Source organism: Anguilla rostrata, chromosome 18 (assembly GCF_018555375.3).
Source record: "Anguilla rostrata isolate EN2019 chromosome 18, ASM1855537v3, whole genome shotgun sequence".
NCBI lineage: Eukaryota > Metazoa > Chordata > Actinopteri > Anguilliformes > Anguillidae > Anguilla > Anguilla rostrata.
This window is the reverse complement of record NC_057950.1, coordinates 10,387,984-10,404,844: the sequence shown is the minus strand read 5'-3', so window position 1 is coordinate 10,404,844 and position 16,861 is coordinate 10,387,984. Positions and strand designations below refer to the sequence as shown.

The 16,861-nt window shown below is 48.4% G+C and overlaps 1 protein-coding gene across 2 annotated transcripts in view; it reads left to right on the top strand.

The window, feature by feature from the left end:
• unc5b (unc-5 netrin receptor B) overlaps window positions 1–16,271 on the top strand; it is a 48,892-nt gene extending 32,621 nt beyond the window's left edge. For both annotated transcript variants that reach the window (XM_064317462.1, XM_064317463.1), the window contains exons 3-18: window positions 1,479–1,703; window positions 2,154–2,297; window positions 2,878–2,981; window positions 3,272–3,452; window positions 3,767–3,934; window positions 4,370–4,534; window positions 6,997–7,029; window positions 8,056–8,250; window positions 8,499–8,858; window positions 9,466–9,553; window positions 9,727–9,895; window positions 10,669–10,908; window positions 11,828–11,977; window positions 12,413–12,577; window positions 12,696–12,874; window positions 13,087–16,271. In XM_064317462.1, the coding sequence (XP_064173532.1) occupies window positions 1,479–1,703; window positions 2,154–2,297; window positions 2,878–2,981; window positions 3,272–3,452; window positions 3,767–3,934; window positions 4,370–4,534; window positions 6,997–7,029; window positions 8,056–8,250; window positions 8,499–8,858; window positions 9,466–9,553; window positions 9,727–9,895; window positions 10,669–10,908; window positions 11,828–11,977; window positions 12,413–12,577; window positions 12,696–12,874; window positions 13,087–13,252 (2,732 nt within the window). In that variant the 3' untranslated portion in view covers window positions 13,253–16,271. The remainder of the gene's footprint in view (window positions 1–1,478; window positions 1,704–2,153; window positions 2,298–2,877; window positions 2,982–3,271; window positions 3,453–3,766; window positions 3,935–4,369; window positions 4,535–6,996; window positions 7,030–8,055; window positions 8,251–8,498; window positions 8,859–9,465; window positions 9,554–9,726; window positions 9,896–10,668; window positions 10,909–11,827; window positions 11,978–12,412; window positions 12,578–12,695; window positions 12,875–13,086) is intronic.
• Window positions 16,272–16,861: the final 590 nt, after the last annotated feature.

Below are 16,861 nucleotides of genomic sequence, written 5' to 3'. Positions count from 1 at the left end.
CTTCAAAGAATAGACTAGATATAGAATAACTTAATTTAAAGGAAATCAGAGTAACAATCAGGTTTAAGCAAAGCTAATCAGTGAAGGGAAATGTTGTTCTGAGAGTCTTGTCTGTAATACTATACAGTAACTGGTCTTAAGCATTGTCGTCAGAACAGAAGGTAGTTCGAAATCCTGCTACATCCTCCTCCTCTTCCCTGCCCATATGAAGCAAATTGGGTTTCCATTGCACTCTCCTGATTTTACCCCCCAGGAGAAAAATAAGTATTTTAGAAATTGCAGATAACATTATTAAGCTGGTAGCATTTTGTTTCTTTGTACTCATTGAAGGCTCTGTGCCAGGGTAGACTCACCGTCTGTATTTTCTATATTTACTTGTGTGTTCATTATCTGTTACTACGTTCCTGTAATTTGCTGTGGTGTACTTCTTATTTCTTATTGACCCCTTGTCTGGTGTGTGTGTGCGTGTGTGTGTGTGTTTTAAATCAACATTTGACTTTAAATTGAGGGTTCAGTCATCAAACACAGGTCATTCATCAGCAGAATGAACTCTGCAAACTGTGTGTTTAATCGTGAGTCGAAGTGAAAGAGCTGTATTGACCCAGGTCTGCTTTTGTGTTTACATAAAGGTAATTGTGCTCATTTTGTGTGCATCATTCAGTTGTTTCTTTCTGAGGCAGTGGATTTTGTTTGGCTATCATACTGATGTGAGATCAGACTGTATGTATATTAGGGAGACTAAACACTAGCACAAATCCACTATCTGGCTGATCTGAAGTCAGTCTACATGCATATCTCAGCAAATCCCTGGATATCAACACAGTTTAGGAAGCCTTTGTTTGCAGATTCAGTTTCAAAGCATCTATAAATAAAAAACCTGTTTTGGTGTGTTAATCATCAGCATTGTGAGAGACAAGAGAGGTGAAATCTGTACAGTTAAAGGGAAACTTTTTAGAGAGAAACACACTCTCATGCTCACAGTTTTGCACCCAGACTTGCTCCCTTTCTATCTCTCTCACACACAATGTGTCAAGCAGTGTCATATCCACACTTTCTTTTAGTGCAGACACATATAGCCACATATATACGTACTTATACTCTATATAGAAATGTACTGCCTTTCTCTCTCTGTCACACACACACTCTCTCTCGCTCAACACGCATTCTCACTCTGACACGCACACCACACACGCACACACACACACTCTCTCACACACATACACACTCGCTTTCTCTCTCTATTTCACACACACACACACCAGTCCTTTCTCTTATTCCCCTGGCTCATCTCTGAGTGTTTAAGGTAGTGAGCAGATGGCTAGCAGGTGATGGATTTGAATCCCAAGTGGGCCTTGAGAGAGTACTTGACCCCAGTTCTCTCTCTCTCCCTCCCTCCCTCTCTCCCTCTCTCCTTCGTTCCCTCTCTCTCCCTCCCTCTCTTCTTCCCTCTCTCCTCCTCTCCCTCCCTCCCTCTGCAGATGGCAGTGACTACAGCGAGGTGCTCCCGGACTCTTTCCCCTCTGCGGCAGCTGAGCCGCTCCCGGAGTTCCAGCTGGAGCCGGAGGACGGCTTCATCGTGAAGAACCGGCCGGTGCAGCTGCGCTGCCGCGCCGCCCCCGCCACTCAGATCTACTTCAAGTGCAACGGGGAGTGGGTCAATCAGAACGACCATGTGACCCGCGAGAGCCTGGACCAGATCACCGGTACACACGGCACATGTGTACACACGCATGCACACACACACACACACAGACACACACACATACATATACACATATACACACTCACTCCCACTCAGATCACCGGTACACACTCACACACACACACACACACACATACGCACACACAGTCATGCTCGCTTACACATACATATACACATATACACACTCACTCCCACACACACACACACACATACACAGACACACTCATGCTCGCTTACACATACATATACACATATACACACTCACTCGCACACACACACATACTCATACACAAACGTGCTACACACTCACATACACACACGCATACTCATACACAAACACACACACAGCATGAGTGTAAAAACACAACTGTACTTCTTTATGTTTGGCCTCATTGTTTCTTTATTTCCCTCTCCTGTTCTGTATTTCTCTCTCTCTCTCTCTCCCCCTCAGGGCTGGTGGTGCGGGAGGTGGATATCTCCGTCTCCAGGACACAGGTGGAGGAGCTCTTTGGCCTGGAGGATTACTGGTGCCAGTGTGTCGCCTGGAGCTCGGCCGGCACCACCAAGAGCCGCCGGGCGTATGTCCGCATCGCCTGTGAGTGTGTGTGTGCGTGTGTGTGTGTGTGTGCGTGTGTGTGTGTGTGTGTGTGTGTGTGTGTGTGTGTGTGTGGTGTGTTTGCCGTGTTGTGTGTGTTGTGTGTGGTGTGTGTGTGTGTGTGTCAGTGTCTGTCTGTCTGTGTGTGTGTGTGTGTGTGTGTGTGTTGTGTGTGTGTGCGTGTTGTGTCTGTTGTGTGTGTGTGTGTCGTCGTCTGCTGTGTGTGTGTAGTGTCGTTTTGTGGTTGTCTGTCTGTGTGTGAGTGAGTGTGTGTGTGTCTGTCGGTCTGGTGTCTGTCTGTGTGTGTCTGTTTGTGTTTTCATTCCCTCTTTAGATTGAGATGCTTGGGCATGACTAAACACTGTAACACACTGCTGAAGCTAATCGCTTATTTAATAAGTTAAAATAATAACACAATACCAATGAATGGATAATAATCTAACAGAATATTGCGAACAATGATATTGATCATGAACAATCGGGGAAATTGTGTGTTATGTTGTGTTACGGACACGTGGTTCATGTGAGAGTGTGTGTTGAGTCAGACTAAGCACTGACTTCCCTCTGTCGCCCCCTGCAGACCTGCGCAAGAACTTTGAGCAAGAGCCTCTGGGCAGGGAGGTGCGTCTGGACCAGGAGGTGCTGTTCCAGTGTCGCCCCCCGGAGGGCATTCCCCCTGCCGAGGTACCTTCATCATCAGCAGAGCTCCTCCTCATCTTCAGCGCCATCCTCGCCACGCGGGGGGATACGTGCTCCTGTGTCTGTCTGTCTATCTGTCTGTCTGTCTGTCTGTCTGTATGCACATCCAGTCTTTCTGTCCTTTTCGTGAGTCGGGCACTTTTTCTTCTTCTCTGGCGTTTGTTTCGTTCTCAGTCCATCCCTCTGGCATTACTTTACATCAGTCCTCCTGTGTTTGCCTGTCTGTATCTGTCTGTCTGTCTGTCTCACTATCCCCGTTTCCTCCCGCTCCTCAGGTGGACTGGTTGAAGAACGAGGACGTCATCGACTCCAGCCAGGACTCCAACTTCCTGGTGACCATCGACCACAACCTGATCATCAAGCAGGCCCGCCTGTCCGACACGGCCAATTACACCTGCGTGGCCCGCAACGTGGTGGCCAAGAGGCGGAGCAGCACGGCCACGCTCATAGTCTACGGTGAGCGCTCAGAGAGCCAGGCAAGGAAGTGGCCGATGTGAAAACTGCAGGCTTCTGGCTTCATTAGGATTTACTTCAGTGCTGCGAAACATCCTCCAGTTGTTGTAGTCTTTTTGTCGGTCATCCGTGAGCATAAGAACTACAGAAAGGCACTTTCTGTCCTCAGCCCTCACCCTTGCGAAATAGTCACACTCATTTTTGTGCCGAATTTCGCAGTAACTGGTTATGAGAGTTTCCCTGCTTCTGTTTTAACACTGTGCTGTTTGTGTTTCTGTCTGTCTGTCTGTCTGCCTGACCCACCCCCCCCCCCTTAGTGAGTGGTGGTTGGTCATCTTGGACAGAGTGGTCTGAGTGTAATGTGCGGTGTGGGCGTGGCTGGCAGCGACGGACACGGACCTGCACCAATCCCGCACCACTCAATGGAGGGGCTTTCTGCGAGGGTGCACCTTTCCAGAGGATTACCTGCACCACCCTGTGCCCGGGTGAGAACACCTGAACCGTGCATATGTGATCAGTCCACTCACACCTGCCCTGAACACACCTGTACAGTGATCAGTCCACTCACACCTGCCCTGAACACACCTGTACAGTGATTAGTCCACTCACACCTGCCCTGAACACACCTGTCCAGTGATTAGTCCACTCACACCTGCCCTGAACACACCTGTACAGTGATTAGTCCACTCACACCTGCCCTGAACACACCTGTACAGTGATTAGTCCACTCACACCTGCCCTGAACACACCTGTACAGTGATTAGTCCACTCACACCTGCCCTGAACACACCTGTACAGTGATTGGTCCACTCACACCTGCCCTGAACACACCTGTACAGTGATTGGCCCACTCACAGAACTGTGAGTGAATGAGGACCTGCGTGTAGCAGTCACTGACTGTGACCTCTGACCCTTCGCAGTGGACGGCGGCTGGACGGAGTGGTCCAAGTGGTCAGCCTGCGGGACGGAGTGCACGCACTGGCGCAGCCGGGAGTGCCAGGCGCCCCCTCCCCGAAACGGGGGCCGGCACTGCAGCGGGAGCATGATGGAGAGCAAGAACTGCACAGAGGGACTGTGCACACGCAGTGAGTCACATGACCACACAGAGGGGCTGTGCACACGCAGTGAGTCACATGACCACACCGAGGGGCTGTGCACGCGCAGTGAGTCACATGACCACACTGAGGGGCTGTGCACGCGCAGTGAGTCACATGACCACACTGAGGGGCTGGATGCACACAGTGAGTCACATGACCACACAGAGGGGCTGTGCACACGCAGTGAGTCACATGACCACTGAGGGCTGGTGCACACAGTGAGTCACATGACCACACTGAGGGGCTGTGCACACGCAGTGAGTCACATGACCACACTGAGGGGCTGGATGCACACAGTGAGTCACATGACCACACAGAGGGGCTGTGCACACGCAGTGAGTCACATGACCACACCGAGGGGCTGGGTGCACACAGTGAGTCACATGACTACATGAGCACATATAGTGAGTCACACCACCACATGAGGACATACAGTGAGTCACATGACCACATTGACACACACACACAGGGAATTATATTACCACACTGAGAGGCTGAGCGCATGCTGTGTGTCACATGACTACATGGATGCACGGAGTGAGTCACATGATCACGCAGAGGGGTTGGGCTTTGGCGCATACAGTGAGTCACATGACTACCAGGGGCCAGGCACACATATAAATAAATGGAGTGGAGCATTATGTGATCATAAAAATGAGAAAGTTTATTCATAAAGCTATTTTAGGTCTACTCCCTTCACATTTATGTATTTATATTGTTCAGAAAAGTGTTGGATGTTCCCTTAATTCTCAGGATTTCCTGCTTGTCTGTCCCCGATGTCCGTACTGAAATAGGTAAAAGGGCATTGATGCATTCTGCTCCGTTTTCGTGGAATACCCCACAAAATGATCTGAGACCTGAAGAGCTTGTCCCACAGTGTTTTAGGTGGTTGATGAAGGATTTTGAGGCATCCTTATTGACCTGTCTATGCTTCAGCTAGCCTATTCCTGTAGTTTTGTATTATCATCCTGATTTTACTTGATCCTCTGTATTTAGTTGTAAGTTTTATGCCTGCAACTTTTGTGTATCGACTTACGCTGCTGCCTGTCTCAGCCAAAAAGATTGTTAATCTCAGCGAATCCTCCCGGTTGAATAAAGGTTAATAAAATAAAAGTGACTGGCTAGCGAAGAAGGAAGGGTGAGCATGGCGGTAATGAGCTAGCGCACACCTCTCTCTGACAGGGAAAACAGCAGGGAGCTGAGCTGGGCGAGGAGGGTGTTGATTAGCCTGGCTGAGAAAGGAAGGTGTGGTATTAAGTGATGGAGGTGCAGTCATTCCCCCGGGAATGCGAAAGGAGAGCTTTTCGGCAGGTAGCGAGGCTCAGCGCTAGCTGGGGTGAGCGAGGGCAGGAAGTGGAGCCGAGGTTCAGAGAGAGGAGGCAAACAGAGAGAAACATATGAGAGTGAGTCATATTCACACTGACACATCGCGAGCGGAGTGAAGCGAGCTGACCTGAGTGTATCTGACAGCGTATCCACCTCAGATAAACACACGCACACACATGTACACGCGCACACACACACACACACTCTCACACACACGTACACACACGTACACTCACACACACACACACACACTCACACACACATACACACGCACACACTCACGCACACACACTCACACGCACGCACACACACACACTCACACACACTCACACACACTCACACACTCACACACACATGTACACGCGCACACACACACTCACACACATGCACACGTGCACACACACACACACACTCACACACACATAACGACACACACGCATGCAAACACACTCCACCACTCACGCACCACACTCCACACACGATCAAAACACTCCCATCGCACCACTCACAACTACACATACACACTCACACTCACACACATGCACACACACATCACATACACGGCACACACACACACACTACCACGCCACACTCACACACGCATCAAACACGCCACACACACAACACACTACTACACATACACCCACCATGCACACACAACATACACACTCAAACCACACTCACACACCACTGCACGCAACACAATACACTCACCCGCACAACATGCCGCCAAGCACACGCATGCAAATACACACACACACGCATGCACACAAGCACACATACGCACGCACCCACACACACACACAGACTTACTGACTGTCGGTGTATGTACACACACACACACACGGTATATGTAATTACACTCAGAGAAAGCACAGCAGTTTCCCGGGAAAGTGGTTCTTTACAGTTTATTTACAGTGTGTTTTACTTTTCTGATTATTTCATTTGTTTTAGTGCAGTTTTTTGATTGAGTGGTTATTTTGTTACTTATTAATATTATTTGTTAATTTGTTAAATCTTACATTAACTATCGTTTTAATAATTCTACTTTCCATTTGCATGATTGATCCATACATTTTACATTCTTTTCCTTTCTGTTTTCTTTTGCTTTTCATTTCTAACAGATAAAAAGGTTTCTATTGAACATGCAAGTCATCGTAAGTCCACCTCTTCACAGCCTTTCTTTATGTTCTGTGTTTCGAGTCAACCCCTCGTGTGTGTGTGCGCGGGAGTGTGTGTGTGTACAGTGTCTGAATTCTCGATCACATTTAAGGACACACCTTGCCCTCCTGTCCGGTCTTGTTTGAGATATTATCGTCTCTAGTGGTCCATGTCTGTGTGCGTGTGTGTGTTCTCACTCATATTCATTGCTGACTGTACAAGGATTGGAGCATTGACCCTGTCGTAACCCCTAAAATGTCCTTCATTCCTCTTCTCCTTCCGGCCTCCTCCAGTGTCTTCAGTAATCACACGCTCCTAAATTATCGTTAATAAACATGAGACAAATAATTTGGTTTTTAACACACTAATCAGAAATCATTACGAATATCTACCAGAATAAATTAACAACCATTGACGATGAATCATGAGGCGTCATTTCAGGATAATTATAAATAGAATGGTAATTGATAAATATTAATTCTGAAGAGAATTAGGGATCTGTTCCATCGGGCTGTGGACCGTTTTCAAACTCGCTGAAGATGATGAGAGCGTGGGCCTTTGCTCTGACGTTAGCGGGTCAGTACTGCAGTCCACAGATGAAGGGTTGGTACTGCACACAGATCGATGTGACATCCATGGGAGCTTGCTGTTGCATGCTGGGAAATTAAGCCAGCAGATTTATGTTTGGCGGCATCTGTCTGCGGTTGTGTCTCGCTTTATAAAAGGATTTAAGCGATTGAGCGGCTGAAATTTATTTTTGCAGTTTAAAATCACAGACCACCGCTAGGTCCATACTGTGTTATCCTAGTACTGTCTTTGATGAAAACAGCGTCTGACATTCTGATCCAGCTGTTGGAGAAATAGTAATAAGAAAAAATGGAGCGATGACTTGTGTCCTACTCATCCATAGTGTTGTTGGTTCTAACTCACCTGTGTCTATGTCCTGTCCAAGCATGAGTTGGCAGCCCGTTCGGTTGTTGGATCTAGTTAGTTTCTCACCCTCTGCCCTCCTCTGCCCCCAGCTCTGGACCCTGGGGCTGGTGTCGCGGTGTACGCGGGCCTGGTGGGGGCGCTGTTGCTATGCGTGGTGCTGGTGCTGTGCGTGGCGGTGCTGGCCTACCGCCGCAGCTGCCGGCATCTCCACGGCGACATCACAGACTCCTCCTCAGCGCTGACCGCGGCCTTCCACCCCGGCAACTACAAACCGCCTCGACAGGGTGAGCCAACGGAACCCCCATTTTATCCCCTTTTTATCTTTTTCCGTTCCTCACTCTCCCTTTCCCTCTTGTCTATCACTCTATCCATCCCTCTCTCTATGCTGTCCCACCCCCCCGTCCCACCCTGGACTACCCTGCCGTTCTCTCCACCCCTTCCCTCCTCTCGGGGCATGACAGCTCCCCCTGGTGGGTAATGCCAGCGTATACACAGGTCAGTTGTAACCAGCTCTGTCCTCCCCCCCCCCCAGATAACCCCCACCTGCTCCACGCGTCGGCCCCCCCGGACCTGACCGCCACGGCCGGCTCCCTCCGGGGGCCCCTCTACGCCCTGCAGCAGAGCGCGGCCGACGCCCACAAGATCCCCATGACGACGTCGCCGCTCCTGGACCCGCTGCCCAGCCTGAAGATAAAAGTGTACAACTCGTCCACGCTGTCGTCGCTGGAGCTGCCCACCGGGGGGAGCTCTGCGGACGGGGAGATCCTCAGCCTGAGGACGGTGGGCTCCGGCCCCCGGGACCCCCACAGCCGCACCCTCCCCAGAGAGCCGGGGAGCTGCGCCAGCGCCACGCTGGGCTGCCTGGGGGGCAGGCTCACCATCCCCAACACAGGTAACACACACACCACCCCAACACAGGTAACACCAACACCACCCCAACACAGGTAACACAAACACCAACCCAACACAGGGTAACACCAACACCACCCCAACACAGGTAACACAACCACCACCCCAACACAGGTAACACCAACACCACCCCAACACAGGTAACACCAACACCACCCCAACACAGGTAACACACACACCACCCCAATACAGGTAACACACACACCACCCCAACACAGGTAACACACACACCACTCCAATACAGGTAACACACACACCACCCCAACACAGGTAACACACACACCACCCCAACACAGGTAACACACACACCACCCCAACACAGGTAACACAACCACCACCCCAATACAGGCAACACAAACACCAACCCAACACAGGGTAACACCAACACCACCCCAACACAGGTTTCACAACCAACACCCCAACACAGGTAACACAAATACCACCCCAACCTAGGCAACACAAACACTACCCAACACAGGTAACACCAACATCACCCCAACACAGGTAACACAAACAGCAATGCAGCACACAAAGGTAGCCCCCGTTCTTCTGTGACCTCTCTCATCTCCGTCTTCCTTGGCCTCCCCCAGGTGTGAGCCTGCTGGTGCCTCCGGGGGCCATTCCCCAGGGGAAGTTCTATGAGATGTACCTCATCATCAACAAGTGGGAGAAAACCACGTGAGTGACAGGCGTAGCCCCGCCCCCTCCCTCACTAACCTCTTTCTTAGAGCAGAAACACGGCAGGTTTGTCTGCCGGAAGCGCAGCTGGTCCGAACGCTGGCTGAGGCCTTTGCTAAGATTCTTGTAATTTGAGTTTTTATGTTCATTGTTTTGTTTTTTTTGACGTTCAGGTTGCCGTCGGAGGGCGGTCAGACGGTGTTGAGCCCGGTGGTGTGCTGCGGGCCCTCGGGGATGCTCCTGAGCCGCCCGGTCGTGCTGACCCTCCCCCACTGCGCCCAGCTGGACACGCCCGACTGGACCCTCACCCTCAAGACACAGACACACCAGGGAGGCTGGGAGGTGAGAGAGAGAGCGAGAGAGAGACAGACAGACAGGGAGGGATAGACAGATGGAGAGTGAGAGAGAGAGAGTCAGAAACAGACAGAGACAGGCGAGAGAGGAGGGCGAGAGAGGAGAAACGACAGACGACAGGCGAGAGAGTAGAGACGGAGAGAGGCAGAGAAAGACAGACGACAGGGCGAGAAGTGGAGCAGACAGAGAAAAACAGACAGACAGACAGGGCGAGAGTGGAGGGAGAGCAGGTGAGAGGGAGCGGAGAGAGACAGAACAGACGACAGACAGGGAGGATGAGACAGGAGAGAGAGCAGAGAAGACAGCAGAGACGGCGAGAGTGAGAGGAGAGAAGAGAGAGACAGAAAAAAACAGACAGACAGACAGGGAGAGAGAGTGAGAGGGAGCGAGAGAGAGAGAGACAGAGAAGAACAGACAGACAGACAGGGCGAGAGAGTGAGAGGGAGCGAGCGCACACAGGTGGGGGAGGGATCGGGCGAGAGTAGAGAGAGATGGGACTGCGGTCAGAGCCATAGCATTATCCAGGCAGCAAGGCTTTCACTGAGCAGGTTGCTGTCTGTGTACACTCCCAGAGATCAGACATATCCATAGAAATAATCAACTGAGAGACTATTAAAAAATGGTGCATAAAATCATATTTGTACAAAGAGAAGAAACAGAAGAAATGCAATTATCTGTTATCTTCTTCGATAAAGCACTAAAACATACAGCGCTGAATTCAATACGAGCGGCTGATGTGCGATGCCGTGCCCCGCCTGCAGGAGGTGCTGACGGTGGGGGAGGAGAGCCTGTCATCGCCCTGCTTCCTGCAGCTGGAGGAGCAGAGCTGCCACGTCCTGATGGAGCAGCTGGGCACCTACAGCCTGGTGGGGCAGTCGGCCCCGCCCCAGCCCGCCTGCAAGCGGCTGCAGCTGGCCCTGTTCGCCCCGCGCGCCCCCTGCCTGTCCCTGGACTACAGCCTGCGCGTGTACTGCACCCAGGACACGCCCTACGCCCTCAAGGTCCGCCCCCCGCCCCTCCCCCCCTCCCTCCCTCGCCCGTCTGTACACTCGTAATGACTCGCTTGATTTATACAGGGCGTTCGAAGCACTTTCTAAATAAAATGTGTAAAGGCGGGGATCGGAGAACAGGGTACAATTAAAAGGCAATTATACATATAGAGGGTGTTACGGTAAACATCACATTTAAAATATGTGAGAACTAGATTGTTTTTAGCTACTGTGTAATTTGGTGCAGTGTAATATAAGTGCTGTGTATGCCCTACAATGCTAGGGTAAGATTTTTATTTATGTAGTATTTTAAAATTAAAATGAAAAACCTTTATGAGCTGGGGCAGCACTGTGGGTAGCACTGTTGCCTCTCAGCAAGAAGGGGCTGTGTGGAGTTTGCATGTTCTCCCCGTGTCCGTGTGGGTTTCCTCCCACAGTCCAAAGACATGCAGGTAGGCTAATCAGAGACTCTAAAGTGCCCATAGGTGTGAATGGTGTGTGTGCCCTGTGATAGATTGGTGACCAGCCCTGGGTTTATTCCTGCCTCTCGCCCAATGCACACTGGGATAGGCTCCTGCACCCCACCATTTGTACACTAAGAAGGGATGTGTTTTCATGGTTGAAATTTAGCTGTATTTTCCTGTAAGTCTACACATGTATATGTTGCTTGGAATTCTTTACCTGTGGAATTCTGTTCCTGTGGAATTCCGTGCCTGTGGAATTCTGTTCCTGTGGAATTATGTGCCTGTGTCATCGCTCATGCTGTTTTTCAGTTTTATTTGTCTAAGCTCTGTAATGTTCTCTGGTTTAGTGCCTTTCGAGTAAATAAAGGATCACTAAGCATTTCTTTCCTGAGTAGTTTCACAGACTGACAATCTCTTTCCTCATTTCTCTCTCTCTCTCTCTCTCGCTCCCATTGTTCTCTCTGCAGGAGGTCTTGGAGCTGGAGCGTAGCCTGGGTGGTGTTCTGTTGGAGGATCCTAAGCTCCTCCTCTTCAAGGACAGTTATCACAACCTGCGCCTGTCAATCCATGACATCCCCCATTCCCATTGGAGGAGCAAACTTCTTGCCAAGTACCAGGTCAGAGGCACCACCAATCAACTAAGAACACTCAGGTTCCCTCGTTGGGAACAAGTAAACCAGCCGTTCTTTGTACAGTGCAGGGCAGAAGTATTAGGCCACGTGCATTTTTTTAACTTTAGGTAGAGAAGAATTCAGTTAATTTAAGCACATTTATTGAATAGCAGACTAACATACAAACATTTTTATTCAATTCCTACTCACAATAACAAACAAAGATTAGTTATACTTAAAAAATAATCTTAGATACAACTTTCCTCAAAATAGTCTCCTTTGGAAGTCTATCCAGTCTGTAGTTAATTTGACTGAAATCTTATCTACCTTGAAGGTTTCTTCAAAGCTACAGGTAGCCTGTTACTCCCATTCAGGGTCTCTGCAGGTGTGGAGTACTAGCATTCCCACAATCCCCGTGTGAACCGGTGGTTTTATTTGCAGGAGATCCCGTTCTACCACATCTGGAGCGGCAGCCAGCGGCCCCTGCACTGCACCTTCAGCCTGGAGCGCAGCGGCATGGCCGTGTCGCAGCTCACCTGCAAGATCTGCGTGCGCCAGGTGGAGGGGGAGGGCCAGATATTCCAGCTGCACACCGACATCCAGGAGGTACCGCACACGCTGCGGCTCGCCGGCACCACAGACACCACAGACACCACAGACCCGCTGGACTCTGGGCCCCGTAGTAACGCTGAGCATTCCTCTCCTCCTCCCCCTGTCGCCCCAGACTCTGCCCCCCCACTCCCCGCTCCCGTCTGGGGGCCCCTGCGTCCCCTCCTCCCAGGTGGGGCCCTACGCCTTTCGGCTGCCCGGCTCCATCCGCATGAAGATCTGCGCCAGTCTGGATGCCCCCAGCGCCCGCGGGTGCGACTGGAGACTGCTGGCACAAAGCCTGGGCTTCGACAGGTGGGCATTGACAGTGTCAGAGTGTGTCGGTTACATTCTGTGTGTGTGTGTGTGTGTATAGGTTTGTGTGTGTGTGCTTAAGGGTCTAATTTTAAATTCTGTTTGCCCAAATTATATTAATTATATTGTGAAAACAAATTTGTTATGGATTGCTAAAAGCATGGCTTTCTTCTCTCTCTCCCTCTCCCTCTCTCTCGCTCTCTGTCTCTCAGGTACTTAAATTACTTTGCAACAAAACCCAGCCCCACAGGTGTGCTTCTCGACCTGTGGGAAGCCTGTCACCAAGGTGATGCAGACCTGGTCTCCTTGGCGACCGCACTTGAAGAGATGGGCAAGAGCGAAGTACTTGTTGTCATGACGACTGATGGGGATTGCTGATTGGTCCAAACAAAGAGATGACCAACAATGCAAAAATACCTACCCATTACACACCTGTGGACATGAATACCTTTGCCACACACACACACACACATATCTACATGCCCCATGCAGTCCTATAGCACACCTGCTTTACCCCAGTCCACAACCTCCACAGAGGCCCCGTGATGGTCTGCTCCTGCCCGCTCAGACCCATTCCGTACAGGCAGAGACTGATACCCGCTCCCCAGGCTGGCCCTTCGGCCTGAATTTGGCCCCATAGCAGATTCCCACCGCGATACTTCTTCTGATGAGATGACACAGGGGGTTTGCTTTTCAGGATTCCGCCTTTCAGTTCTGTGAAACATCACAATGTCACATTTGTGACACAAAAAGATTTTTTTTTGTATTTCATTAAAATCAATTTGACGCTTTCAGCCCTTCTGACATCACATAGCCACTCAAATTAAATGAAACAAAAGTGCTTCTGTCTCTCTCCCCCATTCTCCCTTTCTTTTGCCCTCCCGTTCTTTCATGGCAGATCTTTGTTTCCTAGCGACAGATAGTTTGATGTGATAAATTCACAATTTGACCAATCAACAGTGAGGAATTCCCGCCCCCCCACACACATCTTAAACCCCTCAGGCGAATGATGTGCTGACATGGACAAAGACACAAATAACCTCAGACTGACTCATCCAGCTGTGTATCGCCATTATTGACTAACATATTGGCCTATGCGTAAGGACCAGTTGCGTTTCCACATTTCACTGGCCGTGCGCTGACGCACGTCTTGATGACCAATACAAGGTTTACATGTGTTCTAGCAGGAGACTGGAGTCTGGGGGTGACCACGCCTTCAAATACCTCAAACGAGCAGCACAGCCTGACACCACAGGAAGTCTCTTCCTCATAACAGCCCCTTACATCTCTCTGCTTTTTGAAATATCTTTTCTCTGACGGCAGACTAATGCTACAGAAGAGCTTTTGGTAAACCATTATCAGTTTCCTATAGGGAACGCGATTTTTAAGTTATTATCCATATTTTTGGATTGTTTTTGTGTGTATGTTTCCTCCCCCCCACTGTTACAGTTAGCATTATTGTTGCTGTTATGATTATTAGTAGAGCCTCTTTTCAATTCAGAGTTCATGTTGCATTAAGCACTGAGCTCTTGTGAGAAATTTCTGAAGCTACATTAAAGAGTCAGAAATATAAAAAAGGGAGATTGGGGGAATAATAGATTATTCAGTTGAAAATGAGACATGGTGTGTTTGGGGGCGGGGGCGGGGGGGGGCAAATGGAGACAGACTCACTGAAACTACATCAAACTCAGGTCCATCCTTCAATTGTAAGCAAAAGCAGTGCAAATGTCAAATGTTTTTTTAAATTTATTTAAAAGTCCATTATTTTAAATACACCCATTTCTGCTGTTCTTTTGTCGTTCTTTTTGTCCTTTTTTTGTAAAAGATAATTAAAATTGGGCAATTAATTTTAATTCGACATTAATTCTACTTTCAAGAGCTGAATAATAAGGCCTTGCATGTGATTGGCTACAGTAACCATAGTGTAATCTGCCTTTAATTGGGATTGTCTGAAATGGCTGCAGTGTAATCTGCCTTTGATTGTAATTGGCTGCAGTGACTGCTGCATAATTTGGTTTTGATTCTAGTTGGTTACCAGTCTTTGAGAGCTTTTCATTCCAAACCTTTGGTAAGGTCATTGATGAATGCCATCCCTCTGTTACTCTTTCTCTTCCTCTCTAATCTTGATTTTTGATTATTGACTAGCTGCTATAGTCAGGGGCCACTAATAGAAATAATATATATTTTTTATTATTGTCAATTTATTAATATTATCAACAGCATTGTTACTGCTATGATTGCATACGGTCATCATTATGTTTATCAAATATAGTTCCTATATGGATGTTACTGTTATTATTAAAAACAACAAAGTGTTCAGATCTTGGAAACAGAAATACCAAAACAAAATGCAAGAAGTATCCTTCCAGTTCTCTCAGTGAACAAATTACTGTTTTAGTGTGGATGTGCAAGTGTGTGTGCTTGTTTGGCTGTGTGTTTGCCTCATGTTTTTGTTTTTATCATTATTCTTTAAGTTCTATGCAAGTACGAAAAAAGCTAATTTTAGGACTTAATTTGTTCCCTTTACTGAGTGGAAAATGTGTATATTTTTACAGTACAGAGCAGAAGGTTGACAGGGTTTTGTTGCACTGCTATGGGGCTGGCCCTACTTTTTGCCATGTTGTATCACCCCAGGAGCAACAAGCGACAAGGCCTAGTTTTGACAGCTTCCATCCAACGGCATCAAGAGGAAGAGAGTGTATTTTGTTTGTCAGGCAAATTTGGATGGCCAGCAGGTCCTGCAGGGCTCCGGAGGAGAGGCACCTTAAGCCCATGGGGACAGTGAGAGCTGCACCAGTTTACAGAGATGTCACGCAAAGATGACCAATCGCAACTAGGACTGCGTTTGAGGTGTGAAACCGTGCACCTGGTTATGGTAAACAGTGAGGATCTAAATCCTGAAATGGGGAAATGATGATAGCAACGATGACGATGATGATGTCGACGTGGAGGACGTGATGGAGTTTCCCTCCCGCAGAGAAGATGCCCCACATTCTGAACACACCAAAGGCTGTGTGGCCTACCATGTACTCTCTTCTGCAAATGAGACTTTTTGTTAATTACTGCATTCGGTGAACAGCAGAGATCAACATGACCGGTATTTGTTGATTCATGGCAAAAGCTGTCCTGTCTCTGCAGGCTAGCTCACTTGCCCCCCCTGCTGGAGTTGCCTGAGAGATGAACATGATTGCAGATGGCTCTGGACCATGGGCTGAAAGGTTTTTGTTTAGATATACAAGTCAATGCCTCCTTTTATAAATAAAAATTTAAAAAATGTTTCAGAAAGAAAATTGTTCCTTTAATTCTGTAAACTACCAATTGTAAATAAATGTTTAGCCTTCTTACTTGTAACTAAAAATAATTTTTATGCAATAAATTATATTTCCTAGTTTAACAAGATCTTAGGGCTTCGTGTGTATTTTCGGTTTTTGGGGATGGATGGGTTGGTCAAACAGGCAACTCAGAAATGTCAATAAACAAACAAGCCTGTTAACCTGGAGAGGGTAAGACTTGTTCAGTGATTTTGGGACATTTTTGCACTGCATTGTTTATATATTGTACATTGCGTAGTCTCTTCTGTCAATCACAATGCCTGTTTGTACTGACCACTCAGTGGTGGGGCAAACTGTCCACAGTGGTCAGGACAGCAGAATCTTCAGCTATCTTCTGACGCCGACTGTATCTAAGGTCCTCGCCCCACCCCACACTCTAGCGCTTCTACCTGCTGTACTAATTCAGGTTATAGTATGACATACTGTAGTTTGCATTATATTTTTATGGTTATGGATGCAATATTTATGTATGCAGAATTTGTATTTGGGTTCTTGGTCAGCATAATTAACTTGCACCGGTACTTTAATGATGTTGCATTTATACTCACTGGTCTGGGAATGTTGTTGGCCAAGTCAATATTAGTCAGGTGAATGCACTTATGTTTCTCTTGCATTGTACGTCGCTCAGGATAAGAATGCTAAATGAATATAATGC